Source organism: Typopeltis vanoorti, chromosome 12 (genome assembly GCF_054136105.1).
Source record: "Typopeltis vanoorti isolate ZY-2024b chromosome 12, IOZ_Tvanoo_1.0, whole genome shotgun sequence".
Taxonomy (NCBI): Eukaryota; Metazoa; Arthropoda; class Arachnida; order Uropygi; family Thelyphonidae; genus Typopeltis; species Typopeltis vanoorti.
In genome coordinates, this window is record NC_143560.1 from 20,153,371 (window position 1) to 20,166,585 (window position 13,215).

The 13,215-nt window shown below is 34.5% G+C and overlaps 1 protein-coding gene across 1 annotated transcript in view; it reads left to right on the forward strand.

The window, feature by feature from the left end:
* Mau2 (Mau2 sister chromatid cohesion factor) overlaps window positions 1–13,215 on the forward strand; it is a 299,360-nt gene that overhangs the window by 102,878 nt on the left and 183,267 nt on the right. The window contains exon 8 of the mRNA XM_090401244.1: window positions 349–422. Within this exon, the coding sequence (XP_090257370.1) occupies window positions 349–422 (74 nt within the window). The remainder of the gene's footprint in view (window positions 1–348; window positions 423–13,215) is intronic.

The window sequence follows — 13,215 nt, forward strand, 5'->3', positions numbered from 1 at the left end:
AATATTACAGGTAGTGAAGGTTCAAATCCATTGTTAACAAGTCTCTTCTTTCATCTTGTCTTTCTGCGTATCCTTGCACTCTAGGTTGAACAACCCCATGTTCAGGATTACCATTATTTAAAAAAAAAAAAAAGCTGCATGATGTTATAATGTATTATAAAACACGATACAATCTATAATATCAGTCATACATATTTTTTTGTGTTAGCAGTGTATGCCGTTTTGTTATATATTAATGTTGTACTTTAGCAAGATCATGGTTAACTTAACATAGACAAAGATGTGATTATCATTAAATGTATTATTTATTTTGTCTTGTAATTAAGAATGCATTCTGTATTATTACAGAAGTAATACCAGCAAATCCTGGAGATATGTTTCAGTGGATGCCTAAGGAGCATATGTGTGTCTTAGTATATTTAGTAAGTCATGTTTATTATTATCTCTAACTGTTGCAGATAAACTTAGCCCAGTTAATGTGATAATGCATGTTAACACAGTTAAAAGGCTAAACATGTTGCAATAATGTGTATCATTTATTTGATAGAATTGAGATTTTGAATTACTATTTGATCATAGAATACAGTTAGTCTTAAAAATTGACTGTTTCCAGTATACTTCTGTCAGTTTTAGTTGAATACGTTCTCACTACTTCCAAATGGTATCTAATTATTGTACTCAAAACAGTCAATTTTTTTTTAATTGTTAATTCTTGCAGTTGTTTATTTATCAGGTGTTTATCCCTAAAGTAAGTTTTGGACTATGAATCTTATTAATGAATAGTGCTTTAGATATTGAAATATCTCAAACACTGATAAATCGTGACCAAAAATAATTTTGTTTGGAATTAGCAAGACATATTCACTTTACATTACTACTGCAGTCATCTTTCTCTGTAGAAAAATCACTACTAATTAGTGAAATGTCCAAACCAATTATTGATAGGTTATGTTGCAATCTCAAAAAATTCATTATAGCAAATTATTGCTATAATGAATATATCACGTTTTCACTAATTGATTCGAGTGATTTTTCTACAGAGAAAGATGACTGCAGTAATGTAAATGAATATGTCTTGCTATTTCTAATTAAAAGTCAGTAAACTTTCACTATGGCATGTTCTTAAGGACCATAGTAATTGTTTTAGTAGTTTTAATTTGCTATAATTCAGGATTACCATTACATAACTCTTAATTAGTTGCACCTTTTTTGTTACATAATTAGACACATGGAATCAGAATATCAGAAATCACTGCTTGCTCCACAACTGATTGAGCCAACAGCTAGCAAAACTGATTCGGCAAGGGACAGCAAGAAACTCAGCTACTTGAAATCACAACAAAAATCCGTCAATGGTTTTGTCAGAAATCGAACTTGAGTGATGGCTGGGGTCAAATAGACTACCCCATGCAACCTAATAAGCTACATATTTAACCCCTCTACTATATCTTTCTCAGTGTTTATCACTGACCAGCATCATTCTCTCATAATCATTCTTCCCTCAACTGGCCACATATCAAAAAACTCCCTTGGATATCTTTTGCTACATTTGCTAACTTCTACTCATATTGTGTGAGCCCCTTATGAAGCAAGTCACCTTCCTTGCTTGCTCTTTGTACTCCTCATGCAAAGGATAATTGCCACTTGTCTTGTGCTGCCTTCATAATGCTTTTTTCTTGCACATTGCATACTTCACCCCTTCGGTCATCCATTGTACATCTACCTTATTTAATCTCCTGACCTTTGGAATATACATCATTGCCTCTGTCAGATAGTTCCTGAGTAGAGACCAAGCAGCATTGATTTCCTTCCCATCCAATTTCTCGTTCCATGATATTGCTGCAAGCTGTATCCTGATTTCGTCATAACCACCCACCTTATAGTTCCACATATAAACTTTTCTTGCAAAAGTCCTTATATGGGCTGGCCACCACCCAAGTGATTACTTCATGGTCACTTTCACCAACTGTAGGAAGATGTGACACTTCACTTCATTTGGAACTCGTCGGTTCCAAATCTCTCGATCCACATGTGGCCTCTTTTATGTGCTGCTGAAGGTAGTTGTCCCTCATTGTCCATTCCTGTTTATCAAGATCTTATAAAATTAGGACTGTGAACATATGGCATTAGTGTTAAGAATACACTTTGTTCTGTAGCTATGGGTAGAAATGTGTGTATTATTATTTTCTTTTTATCACTTTACACCCAAGAGATTCAAGTCCTATGACAGTTTAAAAAAAAAAAAAGGAATTTGTTGATGTTTTCTTCGACACCTGAGAATTGTAGTCATTGAGGAAAATAGTATAGGGAAGACTTTAACAGAATAGAAGTATTGTAGAATAAAGGTAGAGAATGAGAAGTTGGTTTGCTGAGTTTGGAGCTGAACTGTATATGGATGTGAACCAGCAGCTGCTTCTTGTCATATGTAATTAGAATAAATTTGTAGTAGTGGCTAGTTCAGTGGAAGAGTAAGTGCACATGGAAATTCCTATAGAAATGACATAATGCAGCTGGAAAGAGTTTGTAAGAAAGAGGTCAAATTAAGATAATGTTTTCTTCTGAATACAATCAAGCATTCTCAGGCAAGTCCTAGGTGCACCATCTCAAATTTAGGAACAATATTCTAAACTTGGGAAGATGTGTGCTTTATAAAGTATCAGGAGAAAAGTAAAAGGAACTGCTACCCAAACACATCTCTTAACTTAGACTTTGAATTAAAGAAATGCTGTATATTGTGCGATATTTCTTTAATTTACTGTTTAAGAGAACAGTATCGATTTATGCCAGCGGAAAATCATTGAAACTCTCTCCAGTCACGAAGACAATGATGTACCAGATGTGTGTATCACTTTTCCGTTTTCCCCAAGCTGACTAATGTAGATTAATGTTCATCACTTCTGTTAATGGTTCTGTCAAACTAAATACATCTAGATGTATTTAGTTTGATTTCAGGTAAGTGACATTAAAAAATTTTAAATAAATTTAAAAATTAATTCTGGATTTTTATTTTTATAATTTCATATTCTTCAAGTTTTTTCCTTTCTCTCCCATTATTGTTTGCATTTATACTTTTTCATGATTTATATATGTATATGAGCCCTCGACATGAGTTTCATGATCTGTAACACAACAGTGCTAGTGGTTAGAAGGAAGAAAGGAAGTTGTTAATGTGTACTGTAAAGACCTGAAGGTTGTAAACATTGGGGAAAACAGTATTTGGAAGACTGTTCCAAAGAGCAAAGGTGTAGGGAATGAAGGCAGAGGATGAGAAGTTGGAGTTGAATTATATATAGGTATTGATCAGCAGTTTGCTGGTATTTGCATGATTAGAGGAAAGGAAAGGGTGGTAGTAGCCAGTCCTGTGAAGCAGCACCTATGGAAATATCTGTAAAATAGATATCATGCAGCAACTGAACATCTATAGGAAGGCAACTGGGACAGTGAGAAAGAGGTCATCATAAGTGAATTGTTTGCTTCCGAACTCAATCAAGCATTCTGAGGGAGTTCTTAAGTGCACTACCTGAAATGTGGAAACAGTATTCTAAGGTTAGACAAATTTGAACTTTGTAAACTGTCAGGAGTTGAGAAGGAGAGAAGTGTTGTTTTTTTGGAGGCAGAGGAGCTTATGGATCTGGTGAGCCTGTGCAAGGACATGCAAGATGTGAAAATCAACCCAAGAAGAGAAAACTGATCCAGGATGGTGAGCAGTATATTATCCAAAGCAGGAGAGTGAAGCATTGTCTTTATTCTAGGAAATGAGACAGGATTTGCATTTCAACTGCAGCCTCTAATGTTATCTAAATTATCAGCTATCAGAACAATATCATCTGCATATTTTAAGCGAGTGATGTTTTCTCCATTGACAATTACTCCCAGGAAATTCTCCAAACACCTCTTATGAAAAGAAGCCATCTACCAGGACTTGCAATGAATGACTGGTGAGAAAGCTGGCAAACACCATTCAGATGGTAGCTTTGCAAAGAGGGCCATGATGCCAATTTGATTAGATGCCGCAGAAATAAATAATAGGTGAGGTTGGCCAGGAGATCTCTTGTGGAATGAGAATCAGTATTGGTGATCACTAAATAATTCGTGGATCTCCAAGGGAGCTGGCTGTTGATGAGAGTATTCAAGTGATAACAATAGGACAATTTTATCATTCACTTTCATCTCTTTGGGGGGGGGGGGGGAATGGCCGAATAAACACTTGTTTAAGGCTGTAGGATGGGTGTCAAATGAGTGTGTCAGTTTGAAAAGACATTGAAAGATTGGTGTCAGTTCTGGACACAGCTGCTGATCTCTTCCCAAAGTAGATAACTCTTTATCTACAAAACACAGGATTAAGTGAAACAAAACTAAAATGTTACCCAAAAGTTACTTTCTTCTAGAAAGAGTCTACAAAGACAGTTGTGAAGCACACATTCACAACCCTAACCTGAACAAAAGCAATTGCCTAAAACTTTCTCAATTTTGGGAAGTATAACTGATACTCACCAATCATGTATTCCTTAATTGTAATTAAATTTTGCTTATATTTAAAAACAATTAACTAAATTAATTTTTTGTAATTTATTTTGAATATCTTTTAGTGGAGCAGATGGAGCTATTCTCCTGCAGCCTATAGTGCACATAATATCATGTGCTTTCAATTAAATTGTTTTTCTTATTAGAGTTTTCCTATAACTGTATTGACAATGGCTGTGAAACTTAGCCAAAAATTTTGCAAATAAAAATATTAAACAAGTGATTCTGGTATTAATATTTTATGATGAAGAAGAAGAAATGGAATTCAGAGATGGATAAAGAACTATTGATGCAATCTTTGTTTTACAGAGACTAACAGATTTGATTTGTGAAATGCAAAAAAATACTCTTTTTGTATGCTTTATAGACTACAAGCAAGCCTTTGATTCAGTAGATAGAAACACTGTATATAAAAAAAGCATTGAAACCATACTTAGTCAGAAAGTGCTATAAAGACACAGACAATAGTAAAATTCAGGAATATTGAAACAAATAATATCCTATCCCACAGGGGAGTCATGAAGCACTGTTCCATTCTCTCCATACTTGTTCAAGCTGTTCCTCAGAGAGGTGTTTGGAGAATTTCCTGGGAACAACTGTCAATGGAAAAAACATCAATTGCTTAAAATATGCAGATGATATTGTTCTGATAGCTGATAATTTGGAGAACCTGAAATCAATGGTCAGAACACAAAACAAATGAAGTCAAACATGAATCAAATTGTAGAGAAGATATCATAGCTGTAATTCTTAAACAGCAACTAAGATGGTTTGGACACCTCCAGAGAATGTCCTTTCAATGTCCAGATATAGTCTTGAATGGAATCATCGGAGGAAGACAATCAAGAGGTAGACCAAAAAGAACAGTCTTTGAAGGAAAGGTCACAATTATCAAGCTTCAGAGAGATGACAGAAATGGCCAGAGATAGAACCAGATGGTAAATATTTGTACATAGGGAGACTCAACCCATTATCTTATGGACGAGAAAGAAGAAAATCAGTGATTTCTAATCTAAATCTAACCAGCAACAAATACAACTTGGAGATAAATCTCGTAAGAAAAATTATGATAATAGGCAGCATGAAAAAATACATCAGTTACCATAAATAATAAAAAAATAGAACAAGTGGACATTTTCAATTATCTTAGATCATTAATCACTGAAGATCTAAGTTATATATGAAAATTATCAAGCACAGAATTAGTCTAGGATGATCAGCAATGAACAAGTTGAATAAAATATAGAGAAACAAAAAAAAAATTAACAACATCCTAAAGACTAAACTCTTTAACTCCATGATCCTTCTGGTTGTAACGTACAGAGCAGGGAACTGGATTGTGGGTAAACAAGGTCAGATTCAAAGATTTTGAATCAAAGTGCTTAAGAAGAATTCACTGTACAAAGTGGACTGGGAAGAAGAAGAAAAAAAAAGACAAAGTTAGAGAAGAATTGGGTTATACTGGTAAATAGGCTACACAAAGACAGTTACAATGGTTTGGTCACATAGCCAGGATGCAACAAGAAAGACTAACTTATGTCCTTCTTTATGGATGAGTTGGGGACAACCTAGGCATAGGAGGACTGAGAAGAAGATGAAATGGAGCCTTGAAGATCCACTGAGGCTTGACCTCATTCTAGCATATAGCGAGGCTGGCAAAGGACAGAACCCAGTGGGGAATAAGAATCCATGGAACTCAGCCTGTCCTAAACAGATGAGAATGATGATGATAATGACATTCATCCAAAAACTCTATATTGAAGAGGAAATCTTCATTTTTATAAACAATTGGTAAGAGTATTAGCACAAAACAAATCTTCGTAACAAACATTGGACTGCTAGAGGGTGCATGGAGAAAGACTAGTATGTTGTATATTTGCAGGAAGATAAATTATAATTTAGTTTTTCAATTGGTGATGACATGTGAAATGAATCAAAACAATGTCAGGCATGTTATTATTCTGGGAATTCAGTATGAAGAACTTCGCTAGGTGTAGTAGTATTGTTATATCTTCGTTTTTTTTCTTTATTGTTATTTAGTATACTAACTTACTTCCTTGATAATGCGCTACTCAACTCTACCTAGGAATGCTTCCTTTTCGGACACTAGCAAATTTATTTTTTATTGCTGCGCTAGCCAGAGTCCTATAATATGAGCTTATTCAAAATTCAGGGAAATGTTCCTAGGTTAATTGGCATTCATTCTAATATGCACAAAATAAATACTGGTTCTAATTGCAGTCGTGACCAATAAATCTATTACTCAAACACTCGCATTATATTCCCTCCCACTATCTAAATTTTTGCAAGTGGTAATTTGAATTCTCGAATCAAGCACGAAACAGGCATATACAATAAAACATGTTTATTGGAACAAATTCACTTTACAACTATAATTGAAATGGGATATTAAGCTTTACAAAATCTCTTACTGAGTTAGTTACTCAATACTAATTTAAGAAAACACTCATAGATCAACTTGGGAATTACTCATACCCTATGCAACATTAAAACAAGCTAACTGTGTTATTCTAAATCAAACTCTTAATTCTTGCTACATTAAAATACGTTTCTCAACCCGTTACTATTCTGATATAAATCATCTACAAAATATCAAATTCACATATAATCTCAATCACATGCAGCTAAAATTTCACTCCTGATATTCCTTTGTTTAACAGAATTACTCTATCTCAAAATTCAAATCCTTATTATAGTCCACTATGAAATGTCCACTTAATATGATCTAACATTAAATTCTGTCTCATTTAAACATACAACAAAGGTCTTTACATTACCCAATCCTTTTCTTCCGAAGGTCTGTTAACGGCCACGTGTATTTCGGGTCCTCCTTCCGTTGGTAGCTTCCGCAATGGGCTTACGACTACGCCGTCCATTTTACATTCTTCCCGGACTCGAAATTCTCACTGCCTCGATACAGCGCATTCTCTGCTCCTACTCGAGTGAGACATCTCTCTCGCTCGTCCCTACTCCGTTCGCTATTCAGGAATCCTCAAAGTGAAGTCAGGAACAACCAAAAAAAAGCCTCGCATTATCGTGCGCATTCCGCTTATATTTCGTCCCTTCGTTTTCATGCCCTTAAGGTGATCCTCAAGTCCTAGCTGCCATTTAGGTGCTGTATTCTCGGGAATCCCGCTTACGTCATCTTCCTCGTACGTTGTAGCTGGCAGCATTACGGCTGATACGTGCGTATATAACTCAACCTTTGCACTCGTACTCTTAACTTCTTTGGTGATATTAAGTTTAAGACAGCTTAATGGGACAAGATTATACTACAATTTCCTTATTAAAATTTCACTAATCCTATAATCCTTCAGTTTAACTTTCAACTACAAGATTTTTCTAGTACGATTTACATGTTATTATACAAATTCCTTTGCAACATAAATTCAGAACTGTGTGCTATCAACCAGGTATTATCTGAGTTAGTCAAATTCTTATGTTAGATTCTGAATGTATAATTTCTAAAAATCGTCCATTCAGGATCTAACAGTGTGTGTGCATAATGTAGTATTCACTCTCTAGGGTGAAAATTGTATGTAATAAGTGAAAATTATTATTATTATTATTATTAGACACCTCCAGGGAATCCAAAGACTCATCGAGGGAGGGCACCTGCTTTACAACTCTGTCTCAACCACTCAATCCACCAACTGACTGCAACTACACCAGTGGCATCTACCACCGATCACCACCACTAGTGTTTCCAAAGACAATCACAAACATCCATACCCATGGCAGGATTCAAACCCACAGCCTTTTGGTGAGAGAGTGGATATGCTAACCACTCGACTAGCCAGGCTGGCTATTATTATTATTATGTGATACCTCCAGGGAGTCTAAAGTAGGGTTGCCACCTGTCCCGAATTAGGCGGGACATCCCGAATTTTAAGAAAATTTTCAGTGTCCCGAATTACACCTAAGCAGGACACTTTATATGGCAAGGCGCCAAGTTATCCCAAACACTTACAAAATATGCGAAAGAAATCTTAGTGAGCGTTAGCGACATTTGTGAATTTGTATCCATAATGTGTACCATGTAAAAATATCTGTGTTTTGGGGGTCTCATTGGTCAAATTCTGCTGTGATGATGTAGATTCCTGTAGATTATAATGCTCATTATGATTCGATTAACTTATAATCTTTGCTTGTAATATGAAATAAGCACGTTCATGGCCTACGTAATGTGTTTATGTGATTATGACGATAATTATTGTATGTTAGGTTGGCAGTGAAATCACTGCCAGTGATGTTATACATTATCATAGCCTTCTAGAATCTAGATACATATGCCATATGATTCATATGACTTTGCTCAACGTCAACGAATGAACACTATGAGTTGATTGTTTTTTACATAGTTTGACTTGAATTTTCATTGTTTAAAGGAGAAGTTGTGGCATTTTTTTTTCAGAGGAAGAGGTAAGTTATTATTATGATCGATGATGGAGAGGTGGCGTGTTCTTAAGTTTTGTGAGATACTACTATTGTTTTTTTTTTTTTTTTTTTCAGAATTGATTTCCACACAACATTAGTCACCAATAATGAACAAGAGTATTGCACAACATTAGTTTAACGATGTCTAGTTCCTCAAGTGACAGTGAAAAAGAGAAGAAAAGCAAAACAATAAAGTGTTTATGTGTGTACAGAAGTGTTTGGGAAAGGAAATATCCATGGTCGAAGCATGTGGAACAAACTCTTTTAAAGCATTCTTTGATATTTGATTCCGTGAATTCAGTATTGCACATGGCAGAGAAATTGACGTTAAAAAACATTCAAACAGTGATATCCACACAAAGAAAGAGAACAGTAGCAAACAGGGAATGAAATTAGAAAGTTTTTTGGTATCATCCGAAATGGGAAGAAAATCAGTAACAGCCAGAATTAGGTTAGATTTATCACACAGTGAAGCATAATTTATTCATATTCAACTATGGATTGTGCCAATAAAATGTGTCCTGTTATATCTAATGACTCTGAAATTGCTTTAAAGGTTCAGTGTGGGAGGATGAAGGCTGAAATGCTTGTCTGCAATGTAATGGCCCCTGAATCAGTCTCCGAAGTTATCAGAGGTCTAAAAAAAAGTAGGTTACTTTTCTGTAGCTACTGATGCAAGTAACAGAAGAAACAGAAAGCTGTGGCCTCTGTGTGTAAGATATTTCACAGCTGAAAAGGGCATTGAATGTAAGGTTATTGATTTTTATGAGGATCCAGAAGAGACTTCAGATTCAGGTTTTTTAAAATATCAAAAGTAGGCTTCAAGAGCATTGATGAGCATTCCCTGAGCCTAGGCTATGTCACAAGATATAGTGCAGATAATGCCAGTGTTAACTTTGGGAAGAAACATTCAGTGTATCAGTTATTATCTAAGGCAAATAACAAAATAATAAAAGCCAATTGTTTTACCAACATCATACATAACGTGTAAGCAAGCATGTGATGCACAAAATATAGATATAGAAACAGTTGTTCTCAAAGTTTACAACCACTTTTCTTGTTCCACCAAAAGGAGAGAAGAGTTGCAGAGTTATTTTGAGTTTGTTGATTTAGAATGGCAAGAGGTTCTGAGGCATGTTTGTACTAGATGGCTTTCCTTGAAACCTGCAGCTGATAGACTTTTGCTTAACTGGGATGCTATTGAGAGCTACTTTAAAAGCATTGAAGAATGTTCTGTTTTTCTGAGGAAAATATTTGATGACAAGAAGGCAATCCAGCAAGCCAAACTCTACTTTTTATTTTTTTTCAAATGTTTCAACCATTTTTGAAGAATGTATTAAACTCCTAGAAAAAGAAGATTTTGAGTGCATCAGAAGCATTTGAAGTAGTCAGTGTTTTATGAAACAAACTTCTTAAAAGACAAGAGGACAGGTTCTTTGGAAATGCATGCCACTGAAGAGGTATTAGAAGCCGTGATCCCTCAAAAAAGCAATCAGTGCAAGTCAGACTTTCTTAAGATCTATGAGAAAGCTTTAAGCCATTTGGAGAAATCATTTGACTTCACAGAAAACAATCTTTTTAGTCTGCTGAAGAACTTAAACCTCCAAAGTGAATTGTCTTTCATGCATCTCAGAGAGACTGTGAAGGCACTTAATCTCGAATCTGACATTAGCCTGGATGGGTTATACGAGGAATTCTGCTCGAGTTGTGACAAAATAAATACTACTAAAGTGGACTACACAGCAGGCAAGACCTTAGGTATATGATATGGAAGGAGATTATTCAGAATATTGGTAAAGAAAACATTCCTAATCTCTTTAAGCTCATATGGTTTGTTTTAAGCATTCCTGGTAGTAACATCTTTGTGGAAAAGGTGTTCTCTCTTATGAACTTAAAATGGACAGACTCAAGAAACAAGTGCTCAGCTGACCTCATAAAAAGTGAAATTGTCATTTCAAAAAATGTTACAGATACTTGCGAGGACTATTTTGTGAGAGTGAAACAAAACAGACAGCTTTTAGAAGCAGCCAAATCAAATAAGAAGTGCAGTTTCAAATCTTGAATTTCAAGAACAGGTAGACTTGTGCTCCTCAGTATTTTCTCCCCAGTAAAAGTGTTTCAAGTTATATTATAGTGAATTTTGTTCATTTTTAAGGTAAAATCATACAAATTAAACTTTAAAATACAAATATTATTAAATCACTAATACCGATACCAATGTATTCAATCTTTTAATTTTTTATAAGGTTAGAATTACATATTTAACTTTGGCGTTTTCGTTTTATGCATTTAGGGGAGGGAAAGACTTTCGTATTCGATAAGTGTGTTCCCTCTTTAGACTTACCAAAAGGTGTCAACCCTAGTCTAAAGACTCATCTAGGCAGAGTGCCAACAACATCTAACAATTGAACCCCTTCCTACTACTAGCTGTGCTCAAACTTGCTTAACTTTTTTCGTGAGCCATTAGTAGCAGAGGCTCTACCAATCAACCAACCTTTGCTGGCAAGAATGTGTCAAAAGGAAGGTAGTAGTGAAAAGCATGAAAATGCTAGTGTTGTACAGGACAAAGAGAGAGGAATGCAAAAAATATAAGAAGCAAATAAGTGAAAAATGAGAAGTAAAGAAAGATGATGAAAATAGTGAGATTACTTTAATGAGTGAAACAGGAAGGTTGCATGTGTCTTTCACAGGACAAACTATGAGCACAGCATTTGAAGATGCATTTGATTAGAAATACTTTTTTACTCTTCTAGCAGGCTCAGAAGAGTAAAAAAGAGAGATAACAAGGAAAAGTAAGGAGAATATTAATGAGCAAAAAAGATTATATGTTAGTTCCATGATTAGAGGTATGCTTTCCTAGTGCAAAGATTTAAAATGTTATGTTAAGATACAAAGAGGTCAAGTGAAAAAGTTAATTTTTCCAGAATAATTATTTTATTCTGAATGCAAGAGGAAAATTACTAGAAGTGAAAAAGACAGGTGATAGTAATATGTTTACTGAGAGATAACTGTGCATCATCCTGTATAAGTTACATATAGGCATGTTGAAAAATATTTAATTAAAAGTAACTACAGTATATTGATTCACATATCATAGATCATCATCAGTGTAATACAGTTGTAAATTAAAATATTAATATTCTCCATATATCTTCATTGCTTAATTTTTAATTAAACAACAGTGATAAGACTGAACTCATATGAAGGGCTATGATTGCAAATAAATCAGTGTAGGTTGTGCTAGGAGAAATGGTATAAAATTTTTAAATTTGATTATTTGATGGATGAAAGGACTCATATATACCTGATTGATTACATTTGAATGAATTTATAGTTAGGTGTCTGGAGAAAGTTTTGTTTAGTAAAAAATGCAACAAATCAGGAAAGCTAAAGCTGTTAGGAAGAATGCAGTGAGCATATGTGCAGGTTCCCCTTGAGGTGGCAAATGTAAGATTAAGAAACATCATGGAGTATTTAATGCAGTTTCTACTACTCTCCTACTTTCAAAAGAAAGACTAATTTAGATTTGATGTAAGTTTAAAAAAAAAATTTCATTAAAAGAGTCATTCAAAGGACATACCTGGTTGTGTATTTTTCAGAAGCATATGATAAGAGAAAGTTATTAGAATGAAGTTCAGTTATATGAATATAAATATGATATATTCAATAGCTGAAAATGAAGCATGAATAAAAACCAATAAACAAAGATGATGATGAATCAAATGGATTATAGATTTCGAAAAATTAAGAATTAATATTATGAAAACTAAAAATGAAAGTGGAAAAACAAAAGCTAGTAATATATATGGGATGTATAGACTATACTTTTGAACAAGATGCATGTGAGCGTAAAGTAAAAAAGTTTTTTTTTAGCAAAAATGCAGTGGCAACCTCTCTCGGCACTTGGCTTCAACAGTTCCTTGTTTGATTTTGTATTTGCCGGTAAATATTTTGCAATATTTTGTGCAACATGGCCCCTACGTGCCCAATTAAAAAACCTAGTGAAGAATCACAGAAAAAGAGGCCAGCAATTGATCTTGAAACAAAGTTGCATGTTATAAAGCAACATTGTAAAGCCAGTTAGTGTGATCACAAATGACTTCGGATGGTTTCATTCTACAATGACAACCATTTTGAAAAATAGAGATAAAATTGTAGAGGCTGTGAAAGGATCTGCTTCCATTAAATCAACGTTAGTGAGGAAACAATGACAAGGTCCTATCGTTGATTGGA